This window comes from Chenopodium quinoa, unplaced genomic scaffold (assembly GCF_001683475.1).
Source record: "Chenopodium quinoa cultivar QQ74 unplaced genomic scaffold, ASM168347v1, whole genome shotgun sequence".
NCBI lineage: Eukaryota > Viridiplantae > Streptophyta > Magnoliopsida > Caryophyllales > Amaranthaceae > Chenopodium > Chenopodium quinoa.
In genome coordinates this window covers 631330-644233 of record NW_018742238.1, presented here as the reverse complement: position 1 = coordinate 644233, position 12904 = coordinate 631330, and the positions used below count along the sequence as shown (strand labels likewise).

General features: G+C 38.7%; 1 protein-coding gene across 1 annotated transcript; it reads left to right on the top strand.

Annotated features, from left to right (window-relative positions):
• The first annotated feature begins 11141 nt into the window (after nt 1–11141).
• Nucleotides 11142–11824, top strand: LOC110734960 (serine/threonine-protein phosphatase 7 long form homolog). The gene is made up of 2 exons (XM_021915081.1): nt 11142–11480; nt 11562–11824. Exons 1-2 carry the CDS (start codon nt 11181–11183, stop codon nt 11655–11657), a joined length of 396 nt encoding a protein of 131 aa, XP_021770773.1. The 5' UTR covers nt 11142–11180; the 3' UTR covers nt 11658–11824.
• The last annotated feature ends 1080 nt before the right edge of the window (nt 11825–12904 follow it).

Sequence of the window (12904 nt, the reverse complement as noted above, 5' to 3'; positions counted from 1 at the left end):
CTTGCCGGGGACAAGCGGCATGCTGCGACCGCCTGCTAGAAGAGGCGGATCCTTGTTCCACCTGTTATAGCGCTTGTTCAGTAGCTTGTCCGGACTAACAATTATGAGGAAGGTGTTTCTCCAGTCCTTCCATTTATTTTCCTTCCCCCTCGTCATCAAATAGCCCTTGTGGCTCGTTATTTAGTACCAGCCGGTACCGCTTGCTTTGGGGGTCCGGCTAAGATAGTTCATATGGGTGAACGCCTCAAAATTCGGCTCCACCCCATGCATTTCACATCCGGCTACATAGCCAAGGATGTTGAACCAGGAATTCGGGGCTAACTGCCATAGCCCCACCTCGTATCCATCGAGGATTTGTTGAACGACCGGATGCAAGGGAAATCGTAGACCAGCCTTAATGGCCGCCTCGTAGCAGCCAAAACAGGCGTCCCCGTAGCTAGTCCCCGCGAGCCAGACGACCGTATCCTCAGCATCCGGCACAAATAATTGAAAATCAGGACCCATCACATGGTCGATAAAAGTCTATTCGTTCCTTCATGGCCTTGATTCGGCCCTTTGGAACATGACAGTAGTAAGGAGTATTTAGCTCCCTTTGGGAGGCGGATGGTTCTGCCCAGTCGTCCCCCTAATCAGCCGCATGAGAAAGTCTCACCTCATGCAAACGAGAATGCCTTTCCTCTGAGTTTATAGAGAGGTGGCTTGAAGAGTTAGAGTCAGACTCACTATCAGAAGAGTCCGGCTCCTCCCCTCTCCCTGAGGGGGCCGACCCCTCTTCTTCTTTAGGGGCCATCTGCTGACTGGCCAGGTCAACAGTGAAGTGGGAAGGGGCCACCTTAGCTCCCTCCTTAGAGCTCTCGGCAGCAGGGCCACCTTAGGTCCCTATGGTATTGGTCCGATAGCTCACTAATCTGAACCCGGAAAGAGGAGTCATCAAAGCTTTCAATCCTCTTTGTCCTTTTTTTCCTTGCCATATTGTCCTGCATAAATACAAAGACAGTTGGATTCCAGGACTTGCGCAAAGTTTGAAGTACCGCAGGGCAGTCGACACCCCTAGTCCTAGACTCAGCCGTCCCCGGTGACCGGCTGATTGCTAACCTAGGTCGTGCCGGATGCTTTTGAGGCCTCATTTTCAAAAAAGGAAAAAGTGCTAAAGCAAAACAGAAAAGGATAAAGGAACAGACGGTTACCTGAAATTAATTTCTGAAAGAAAGCTTGATCAAACAGGCGTCCAACAAAAACAGGCGGTTGGTAAAATCAGTCGTCCAGAAAATCAGAGCTCAAGTTCAGGGGTCCGAGAAGTTCTCTTGAAAAGTTCGCAAATGTGAACAAAAGACTTGGTCAACATGCCTTTATATAGGGCAAAAGGAGAATGCGAAGGGTTGCTTCCAAATTCAAAAAATGAGCGGGAAAAACGCTCGGCCCGTTATAGGGTGACACCTGTAGCAGGCCGTCGCTTGTTACAGGCCGACACCTGTCACAGGTGACATGTGACCAGTCACGTGCCACCTGTGAGGGGCAAATGATTAGGGGATTTTCCTCGCCCAATCAGAATGCGCCACGTGGACCAATCAGGTCCTGCCAAGTGTCATTCATTTGGACCTATTAGGGCCTGCCACGTGTCACACAGCTATTTGTCCACCATGGACCAGTCAAGCCATGCCAAGTGGCCTAATGATCGCCAACTTGGAAGGAGGCCACCAAGGCCCACTTCCCGGGAGAAGCTCAGTCAGCCCTAGGGTTTACCAAAAACCCTAGAATTAGGCACGCTTCCCAAGATTATAAATATACTAATTAATCCTCGTTAAAGGGGGGTTAAGCAATTAATTACACTCACCTATAGAACAAAAACACCTAGATCACTCCTCACCTAGGGGAACCTGATCTTCCAACCTTTACTTTTTCGCACTATTCACTCCTCAAACAAGTACTAACTTGATCGTCGGAGGCGGAACTCCCACCACAAGGAGTCTCCATTGTTTTGCAGGTACAGGCGCAAGGATACCAGTCCCGAAATTGTAACTCTCCCGCAGGATATCAGAAAACCCCGAAACAATAACTATAAATATTTACATATGGTTATTTCTTAAAATATTTCACACTTTATATTAATTAGTATTAGTATGTATTGTCAAGTCCTTATTTTTATATATTGTCATTATTATAAATATTTAACAACAGTGCATATATTGTACGGGATTTAACCTAATTTACAACTATTATGAATGCTCTTATATTTTGTCATGGACCTCGTAGTCACTTTTCACAATGTCAAATTTTATAGGTTATCTAATACGGAGTATAATACTCGGAGCGTAATGTATATTTGTGTGGAATCGTAATGCGGTAGCAAAATGGTTTTTTAAGGCCCAAAAGTACGACCTTTATTTATTTATTTTTATTAATTTATTTTACTTTTTATTTATTTATTTATCTACCTTTGAGGGATGAGAAACATAGGATTATGGCTTTTTAGTAAGGTGAAAGAAAATCCTTCTTTTGATTTTTTTTCATTTTAAAAATTTATTTCCACAAACTTTATTTTATTTTAATAATTTTGTTGTTGTTGTCTTCTTCGTAGAAGACTCAAAATTAAATTTAATCAATATTATCAACCATACTAAGTGCGTCTCGAAAACGACTCAAAACTTTAAATTTCTTTTTATTTAAAATAATTATTTATTGATAAATACATCTTCCTATAGAATAAAAGAAATCAAGTAAATGCCGCATTAATAATCAAGTTTGTGGGGGTGTGTTTGGTTGTTTGTTTATGTCATTCTTTTGATAACTCATGTACTAGATATACCTTCCCTTACATTACGTTTCATTACATAAATAAAATAAAAATAATAGTAATAAAAATAAATAAATAATTAGGGCATATTTATAATGTTTTGATTGATAACTCATGTGCCAGATATATATGTCCCTTGCAAAATTGGGAAGCCGTATCAATTATCACCTTCTTATCGCTTCAATTCAAGTCTAATGTCAACTCTTTACTACGACTACACCACAAATTAATTAGAAATTGATTTGAATATTCTTTGATTTAGTTTTAGTACTAACCTAAGTGCCTAACCTTATCCCTTTATGTACACTTTACGTTTTCTTTGTTCACTTCACTTTGAACGGTTTCAATTTTCAACGTCATTTGCGTATTACTAACGTTTTATGCATGTTTATTTTGACTACTCTCTCCCATCCCTCTTTTTTCTTTTGAGGGTTTACAATTTTTTTATAAAAAAAAAAAAAAATTAAATATAGGTCGAATACTCATTTATTGGGGAATTTTGGCTACTTCTAACACTTTGTAAAATAGATTAATCTTTCAAGTACAACCAAATGAATCAGAAAAAATGCATGTTCATAACTATAGATTAATAGACCTCTCATTAAAGAAAACCGACCATTTAAAAATAATAATAGGAAAGAAATTAGGAAGAATGCATGTAACAGTAGATTTACTGAAAGGATGCTTACTAAACTGTACTATATGGACTCAATTGATTGGTTTGATTTATGAAGTAACTTTATGTAGATGTCATATATATATTTATATATATATATATATATATATATATATATATATATATATATAATAAATCAATCTTATTTTTAACAATTAAAAAAAGTCAAAGTCAATTTTATGAGATAGTGTAATAGTTAGGCCCTGTTCACTTCACCTTAAAAAAATAATATTAAGTAAAAATAATTTCAGTTCAGTAAAAATAATTTCAATTCAGTAAAAATAAGTTCAGTCTATTAAAATTAATTTAAATTCAGTAAAAATAAGTCTAGTTCAGTAAAATTCAATAACTATAAAGAAGAAATATAATAGAAAATCAGTAAAAATAATTTCAGTTTAGCAAAAATAATTTCAGTTCAGCATAGTAAAAATAATTTAAGTTCAACAAAAATAATTTCAGTTCAATAAAAATAAGGCAAAGTAAACGGGACCTTAGACATTATATTAAAAAAGAAACAAATTAAAGAAAGTGGTATCGTATGATTTTGTATATTGCCTTTATTTTCAAATACATACATAACAAATCAATACACTAAAGTGTATCTGAATTTAGGTTGTCTGAATTTAGGTACAGCCTAGATCTAAAATTTATAATATTTCTTATAGATTTAGTAACTACTTATTATTGAATAATCAATCATTAAACATTACTAATTTGGGGTGAGATAATAAATATTATCATTTTGAAGATACATCCATATGTATATTGACATAATACACATTACTACTAAGTAAAACCATTCATATGTGGAAAGTCATCACGACCTATATATCTCATTATTTACAACAAATGAATATTTTATCTCATAAATAATACCCTTTTGTTACAAATACCCCGCTTTGAAAAATTACATATGCATATTTCGGACATAATTTTTGGCTTCCTGTTTTGAAACACTAACCTTAAAATATTTTCTTACATTAAACTTCTCTAGTTGTAGGACGTCAAGAATCCCAACTACCAAGTCACTATATTTCTTATTGTATTAAAAATGCCATTGGTCATATTTTTCTTTTGAATAAAATCCACTTGATAAATAAATAAAGTAGTGAAAATCTGACGTGTAGCTACGGCATGTAGTTATGAACTTTTTTTCACTCCATCTTCAACTTATCCATTGTGTCCTTAAAGGATATGTAGACAATCTTATATATTGACAATTGCGCCTTATATTAGAGTAAGGTGGACAAAAAAAAGGCCGTTTTTAATTACTTAAAACCTCTAATTTTAGGGTAATGTGGACCAAATAAAACAGTTGGTTTTAACCACTAAATGCCTCTACGTACAACTACCCTCATGTGATCGAAAAAACTTAATCTTTTTATACTAGAAACAAATTTTAAAATTGAACATTTTTTTTTTCATTTCAAATACTACCTCCGTTATATATTTGTGCAACTTTTGAATTTTTTATATGTCATAAATAAGGTCTAAAAGTTGCAAATATTATTTAACTGAGACAATATATGTTGATTATCAGTTTCACTTAACATTATTGATCAAATTAAGCAGATTTACTCCGAATTAGCGAAACTTTTATAAGTTTGAATAATGCAACATAAGAATTAAGATGCTGGATGAAGAACAATAATGATTGAAATATAGCAAGAGTGCAAGACCCATGATGCCATGCGCCATGAGGCTATTATGTTATGTTGCCTTCCGATTTCATTGTTTCTTGCTCTTTTATTTCCTATTTTTTACTCTAAATACTTTATAAGCACTATATATGTCCCCTTATATCACTCCTTATAAGTTTGTTCATATTTATATACATCTACTTATACAATATCTGTAGAAAAAATCAATGATTTTTACTAAATACTTAAAGTAGCTCTTAGCACATTAAACGTTCATCCACATTTGTTCAAGGCTACTCTTTGGATTCAAGGAGGTAGAAAGAGAGGAAATTGGTTAGAAATGAAATTTTAAAAGCTAAAGCTTAGAAAATTGATAGTTTAAATCCAATCTTCAAAAGCTTCTAGCCTTCTTTGTTCTTATATTACAATTTACAACAAATAAAATTAAAATTAAAATCCACTAGTTGTCATAGCCTTGTTTGATTTTCTCTAGAGTGTACTTTTAGGTGATAATCCTATTCTATTTGCCAAAACAAATAAAACTTATTACTCCCTTGACTCCATGAAATTCTTCCTACATAAGAAAAACATTATCTTGTTAACAATGTTGGATTTATTTTGATATGTAAATTAACTTCAAAACGTTAAGTTTTTATTTGTATACACTTGAAAAATTAATGATAAAATATTTATATTGAGTACCGTGTAGAAGACAAACAGAAACCCTTCATGAAACGAAGAGAGTAGAAGTGTAGAGCTCATTATAAAAAAAAAGGAAAATTTAACATCAGTGGACTAACCTTTAGCCGGTTCTCCAATAATAGACTAACCTTTAAATCTTCCAGTTTTGGACACAAGTTTGCATAATTTCGCCAAAAATAGACTGAGGTAACCTGGAACCGGTTAACGAAGTCAACCTTAGACATCTTGACCCTTGGAAGTTCGTTTCCCTCCAACTGAGAGTGAAGCGCCATTAACTATCAACTAACAATTTCTTGTCCGCCATTAATGCTGGTAAATACGGTCATCTCCTCCCCTATTACCCATAGTACTCTGCTTCCCCTTTCATTTACAATCCGTACACTGCAAATTGTTGGTCCCAAAGATTTTTTTTCCCTAAATTGCTTTTGCGATTGAACTGGTTTGTTAGAAGCGTTGAAGCGAAATTAAAGCTACTGGGAAAACCATTGAAGTCTGAAAATTGGCGCAGTAGAGGTATGCACTTCTTAGAACCCTAAAGCGTAGTTTTTTCGATGTAAATTGCAAAATTGTTATCGTAATTTGTTGATTTTATGGTCTGAAATTGCCCAGTAAAAATTGTGAATTGTTGCTATGTTAAGTTGTTAATTGAGTTGAAGTTAATTGAATTGTAGTTAAATTTATGGGGAGATTTCAGGTAGGTGAGGGTGGATTTATGGGGGTCAGGGTGGATTTTTGTTGGGTGGAGGTGGCTAATCAATGGTAAGGGTTTTTCGAGAAGGTGGAGCCGTGGAGGTGAATTTAAGGGGGCGAGTAGATCTTTCAGGAGGGTGGAGGTGAACTTATGAGGGGTGGGTGGGGTTTCCGGTTGGGTAGGTGAATGTCATGGTGATGGTGGTTTTTGGGTGAGTTTTGAAGTTAAGGGCAGTGAGGCGGTGATGATTTGGGTGGAGGTGGTGGCAGTGCAATGGTGGTGTGGTGTGTCTTTGGTGAGTCTTCGGCGGTTTCGGGTCAGGGAAAGGGATAAACCCAACGGTAAGTTCCACGTCACCAAGTAAACCGGTTACAACAGGTAACGTAACCTGCTCAGTCTATTTTTGGCGAAATTATGCAAACTTGTGTCCAAAACTGGAAGATTTAAAGGTTAGTCTATTATTGGAGAACCGGCTAAAGGTTAGTCCAATGATGTTAAATTTTCCTAAAAAAAACCTAACTTGGTTGAAACTTTGAAACTAGTCATAGTAAGCCTTGTGCCAAAGCCCACAAATAAGATTTGAATGAAGCAAGGAAAAATTGCCAAACTGAGTGTTTTTGGAAAACAATTTCCCAAACAAGACGCGTGGCAAAACTATTTACCAAACTAAGCTTTCAGGGTAAAACGCCAACCAGGGTGGCGTTTTACCCTGGGCAAATTTTTTTTTTTTAATTTTTAGTCAAAGGTAAAACGCCATCAAGGGTGGCGTTTTACTGCTGGGCAAATTTTTTTAAAAAAAACATTTACACAAAAACGCTAACGCCGTTGGCGTTTTACTTTTAACACAAAAGCGCTAACGTCGTTGGCGTTTTAGAGTCGGGTATTTCTAACAGCATATATCGCTGTTCTTCATTATTCAACCAAACCCCCAAATTGCAAACCCTAACCCCGCGCATACCAACTTCCAATTCTCCATATTTGAAGCAATTTCATCACATTCCGTAGCTTAGTTTTGCATCATAGTCAATAAAAATTAATCCTCCTTCTTTGTTCAACACTGTTACGCCCTACTTTCATCGAAATTGAGGTATGTCTTGAATTTAACTATTTTACTTGTGTATGATGTTTTTTGGGAATTTATGTTTGTAATTTACAATGTATGTACTATAGTGTTGTTCAAGTATGCGAAATATGTATAACTACATAATACATTGTTGTTTAATTATTGAAATTAAGTATAGTTATATGTATGTTGTATAATTTCGTATAATTTATATGAAGCATTTAGTTGTTGAACTACATATATGAAGCATTTAGGAAATTACGAACTACATTGTTGAGTTAAGTACATTTAAATGTATCTTACATTGTTAGATTAAGTAGGTAAGTTAGTATGTTGTTGAACACTGCGTTGTATGTACGCTTTGCTTGGGGATTTATTGGAATCATTATGGTTTTAGTTGTGCATATGTGTCACCTAATATGTGGTATGATGTTATGTAGAACATGGCTTCACAATTGATTGTTTTGTTATGCCGTTGGGGGGGTGAAATTTTGTGTGTCGGACCCAATGTCGAGTATAGAGGAGGAAAAGTGGAACCGCTAGCATTGAAACCTTGTATGACTTACAATGATTTTTTGAAGAAAGTTTATACTATAATTGGTTCAAAGCCAACAAGTGTTGAAGTGAACATCAAAATGAGGTTTGAAAGTGTTAGCGGGATTCAAATCTTACCTGTTTTGAATGACGACCATTTGGAGGTTTTGAGGGGTGTCGTTGCAATGAGGTCTCTTCCTACTGATTTGTATGTAGAAACGGTGCCTGTATGTACTCAACAACCAACATTTCTTCCATCATACAATGCAAGCTCTCTACAAATGCCCGCATATAACATTCCATCATCTGAATATGGAATGGGTTCTTTCAGTAGAATGTTACACGACGATTAATTTGACATTCCATTCAGTTCACAATTTACGGCGTCGGGGTCAATGCAGAAACCTGGTCCATCTACCTCAAACAATGACATTTCATCATCGATGCAGTTGCAAAGTTACTCTCCCACGCAAGAACATATTGAAACACCACCGTTTCAGACTTTGGTGAATGCTGAACTTGTTGTAAACAACGAGTTGTCTGTTCTTGATATGTATAATGACACAAACGACGAGGGTGAAGACGGAGATGAAGAAGATGTTATAAACAACGATTTGTCTGTTGATGATGTTGTTGCTAGAACTCCATTACCTTGGTTCAGTCAAATAAACGAGAACTATGAGGTGGACATACATTGGGGTGATTCGGGGAGCCAGTGTTCGTTTTGTGTCGGGGGATAATTTGAGAAGGGCATGATTTTCGACAATAAGAAAGCGCTACAGGAAATGGTGAAATTGTATTCCATAGAGCGAAATCATTTCTACACCACAGTGACGTCGAATGAGAATGTCCTTCATTTAAAGTGCAAGAGGGGGTGTGGTTGGTCGCTACGTGGTACAAAAACAAATCTAACCACACGTGCCTTTAAGATCGTATCTTACAAGGGCCCACATCGCGACAATTGTGTTAATGAAGTTCCGCCCAGAGATCATCGACACTTGGACTCCTCTGTTATCTGCGACTATGTGAAGTCGTTTGTGCAGAAAGATCCATGTTTGAGAGTTGAGTTCATACAACATATCATCTCCAACAAATTTCAATTCGATGTTCCATATCGAAGAGCGTGGTATGCCAAACAGAAAGCGATTGCGGAAATTTTTGGGGATTGGGAGAGTTCATACAACAGACTTCCTTCATTCATGCAAGCCCTCCAGGAGTCGAACCCAGGCACTGTAGTTCTGTGGAAATACAAAGCTATTGCTGAAGGCGTTTATTACAGCAACATGGAGGTATTTGAACGAGTGTTCTGGGCCTTTAAGTCTTCCATCGATGGGTTCAAACACTGCATGCCTCTGTTATCTATTGATGGGACACACTTGTATGGGAAATATAAAGGCACACTTTTGGTTGCTACAAGTGTTGATGCTAATTTTCAGGTATTTCCTTTATCATTTGCAATAGTTGAAGGGGAAAACACCTCGAGTTGGTCCTGGTTTCTAAGCTGCATTCGGGTTCATGTTACTGATCGAGAGGGCCTATGTGTTATATCTGACCGACATGCGGGGATTATTGCTGCGATGACTAACCCGGATGTTGGATTTCATGAGCCACGGGCCTTTCACAGGTTTTGCGTTCGACACATGGCCTCTAACTTGAGGACCCATGTGAAAAACAACGACATGAGAGACAGGTTCAAGGCTGCTGCATACCAACGCCAAGAAAAAAAATTGGTTGAAGATATGCGTTCTATCGGCGAAGCTTGTGTTAAGTCCCTAGAGTACATCACGGATGTGCCGTTTCACAGATGGTCCTTGTTTCATGACGCTGGTCGGAGGCATGGTATATGTACTACAAATTTCTCAGAAACTTTTAACAATGTGTTGAAGGGAGCTCGTTTTCTGCCAATCATGTCCCTTGTCGAGTTAACTTTCCACAGAGTTAACAAGTACTTTAACAGAAGCAGAGATAGTTCACTTGCTAGGCGTGCTCACGGATATGCATACTCACCTAAGGTCACCGCCATTTTGGAGAAGAATAATAGAAAGGCAAAATACCATACAGTGGATGTTTATAGCCGTCAGCTTGGTATATACCAAGTAAAAACACACCGAGGAGAAAGGATAGGGAGAAAAGGGGGTCATAAGCATACCGTTAACTTTAATTTAAGAACATTTACATGCAACAAACCGATGACATTTGGGGTGTTGCCTCCTGATGCTGATGATGGGGTTGTCCAAAGATACGCTCGAGCGTACCTGTTCATGTTGATAGGATCATTATTCAGTAACAAGAGTGGTAGTCACATACAGTTGATCTACCTACAGCTGTTAGAGAAAAACTGGGAGGGTATACGTGACTACAGCTGGGGTAGTGCGTGTCTGGAAACCTTATATCGACATCTTTGCAGAGCATCCCAGCGTAGTAGATGGGAGATCAGCGGTCCCTTGATTGTGCTTCAGGTAGTCTTGTACTTTCATACCATTTTCTACCTATTACGTACTAAACATTGGCTAGACTAAACTTTTGTTTTTTTGTTACAGTTATGGGCTTGGGAGCACATCCACGTTGGTAGGCCAGCTATGCCTGCTAGGCGTCGACGCAAGGAGGAGGAGGAAGACGATCAGGAGCATGCATATGAGGCGCCGCCACACCCACCACCGGACTTAGCATACGGTTGCCGGTATGTATGACTTATTGTTAAGTTATCCACATATGGTTTTAATTTTCTATTAATTTTGTCATGAACACTGTTATTATACATGTAATCAGGTGGCTAGGGCGGAGACTTACTCGTGTGCATGCAGCAAGGGGTCTGCCGTATTATAGAGATGCATTCGACAGACTGAGCGAGTCTCAGGTTATAGTTCACTTTAAAAACTAATTTAACACCGTGTTCATTATTTTAATAAGTTAATTATGATGTTAGCGACTGCTTGTTAATGCAGATGACGTGGGATCCGTCCGTCCCTCACTTAGTCGATGCCATGCCCCAATATCTTCTTGATCACCAGATGGAGTGGCGTGCCATGACAATGCTCATCTGTTTTGAGTTGGTGGAGGCTCACCTCCCCGACAGAGTCATGCGACAGTTCGGCCTTTGTCAAGCCATCCCCGCCCCGTGTGACACGAGTGTCCAGTTGCACAGGACAGACCGACGAGGAAAGGGGGAGGTTAACTGGGCAATTCAGCATGCCCCTTACATTGACATGTGGGACCAGCGGCTGCAGCACGTCGCGGATGGTGCGCCTGTCCAAGGCCTGATGGAGTATCACGATCCATACATGGTATGGTACAGGAGCATTACCCGACGCTTCATCAACCCTAACTACACCCCACCCTCAACGCATTACCACCCAGCTTTTGGAGACATCAGTGGATATGTGAGTTTTTTGTCATTTTTTCTTTTCCTCCAATTTATAGTTTCTTTAATTATTAAAATGGCTGATTGTTGACTAATGCAGGCGTCTGATATGCTTGCTATACATGATGCACTAGAAGTCTTGAGCATATCATATCCCACCATACCGCAGTTGGATGACATTCACGCAATTGAGTAGCTTACAGAGACATGGTCATGGCCATCTTATCCCCCAGGGCCGGGACCAATCACACCGCCGTTCACACCGTGAGGTAGGCAGCAGTAGTAGGGGACAGACTCACACGTCCCCTACAGGGTCCCCCCTGTTTTTTGATGATCAGGAAGATATCGCCATCCACATGTCTGCGCCATACACATCTCAGGAAGGACCATCTTCCAGCCAACAGACTCCTCCCCAGACCTCTGCCCCAAATCCTTTCACAACGGTATCTCAGTACTACCGTCGTAGAAGACCGCAATTGGATAGACAACACTTACATACAATAGATGAATCGGGATCTTAGAACTTCTTTTGTTAGTTGTAATCAGATTCTATAGTACATTGTATCCAAATAAATATTATCAATTTTACTAACCTTTTTAGTTCATTTTCTGTACATTATCAACTTCACCATACGCATTCATTCTTTTCATTGTATTGGTTGCTGGTGTTGTTGTTGTTGTTGGTGTTGTTAATGTTGCTGATGTTGTTGCAGTTATTGTTGTGGTTCCTGATTAGGGGATTTTTATCCACCAATCACCGTCTGACAAGTGGACCAACCAGGTTCCGCCACGTGTCCTTCACGAAGGCCAACAGGAGCCTGCCACGTGTCAATCACAGATACGTCCTCTACGGACCAATTTAGACACGCCACGTGTCCACCCATGCCAAATGGGAAAACCGGCCATCAAGGCCCAATCCAGTCTAGAGGCCCGATCAGCCCTAGGTTTACCTTAAACCTAGAGAGTTGCACGCTTCTCAAGGCTATAAATACTTAATTAATCCTCATTAGTTAGGTAATCGAGAAAATCAAGTAATCAAGCAGAGAAGAACAGAGATATTACGGAACACCAACAACCGGCTAATCTCGCTAACGACGCAGATTACCAACACTAAGCACTCTCACCTAGAGAGATCTTATTACTTTAATTTCCGTATTAATTTCTCCTTAATCAGGTACTAACTTGACCGTTGGAGGCGGAGCTCTCAGGAGTCTCCGTTATTTTGCAGGTACAGGCGTCCGGTTCCAGTCTCGGAATTGTAACTCTCCCGCAGGACATCAGAAAACCCCGAAACATTTGGCGCCGTCTGTGGGGAGAGTACTTCAGAGATGGCATCCAAGTCTGTACCGACTCCAGAAGAGAGGCGTCCCCTAGACGACCCTCAAGTTCAGTCGGACCATGATACCGAAAGTGAATTTGAAGTTGAAACTCATACAGCTCCAG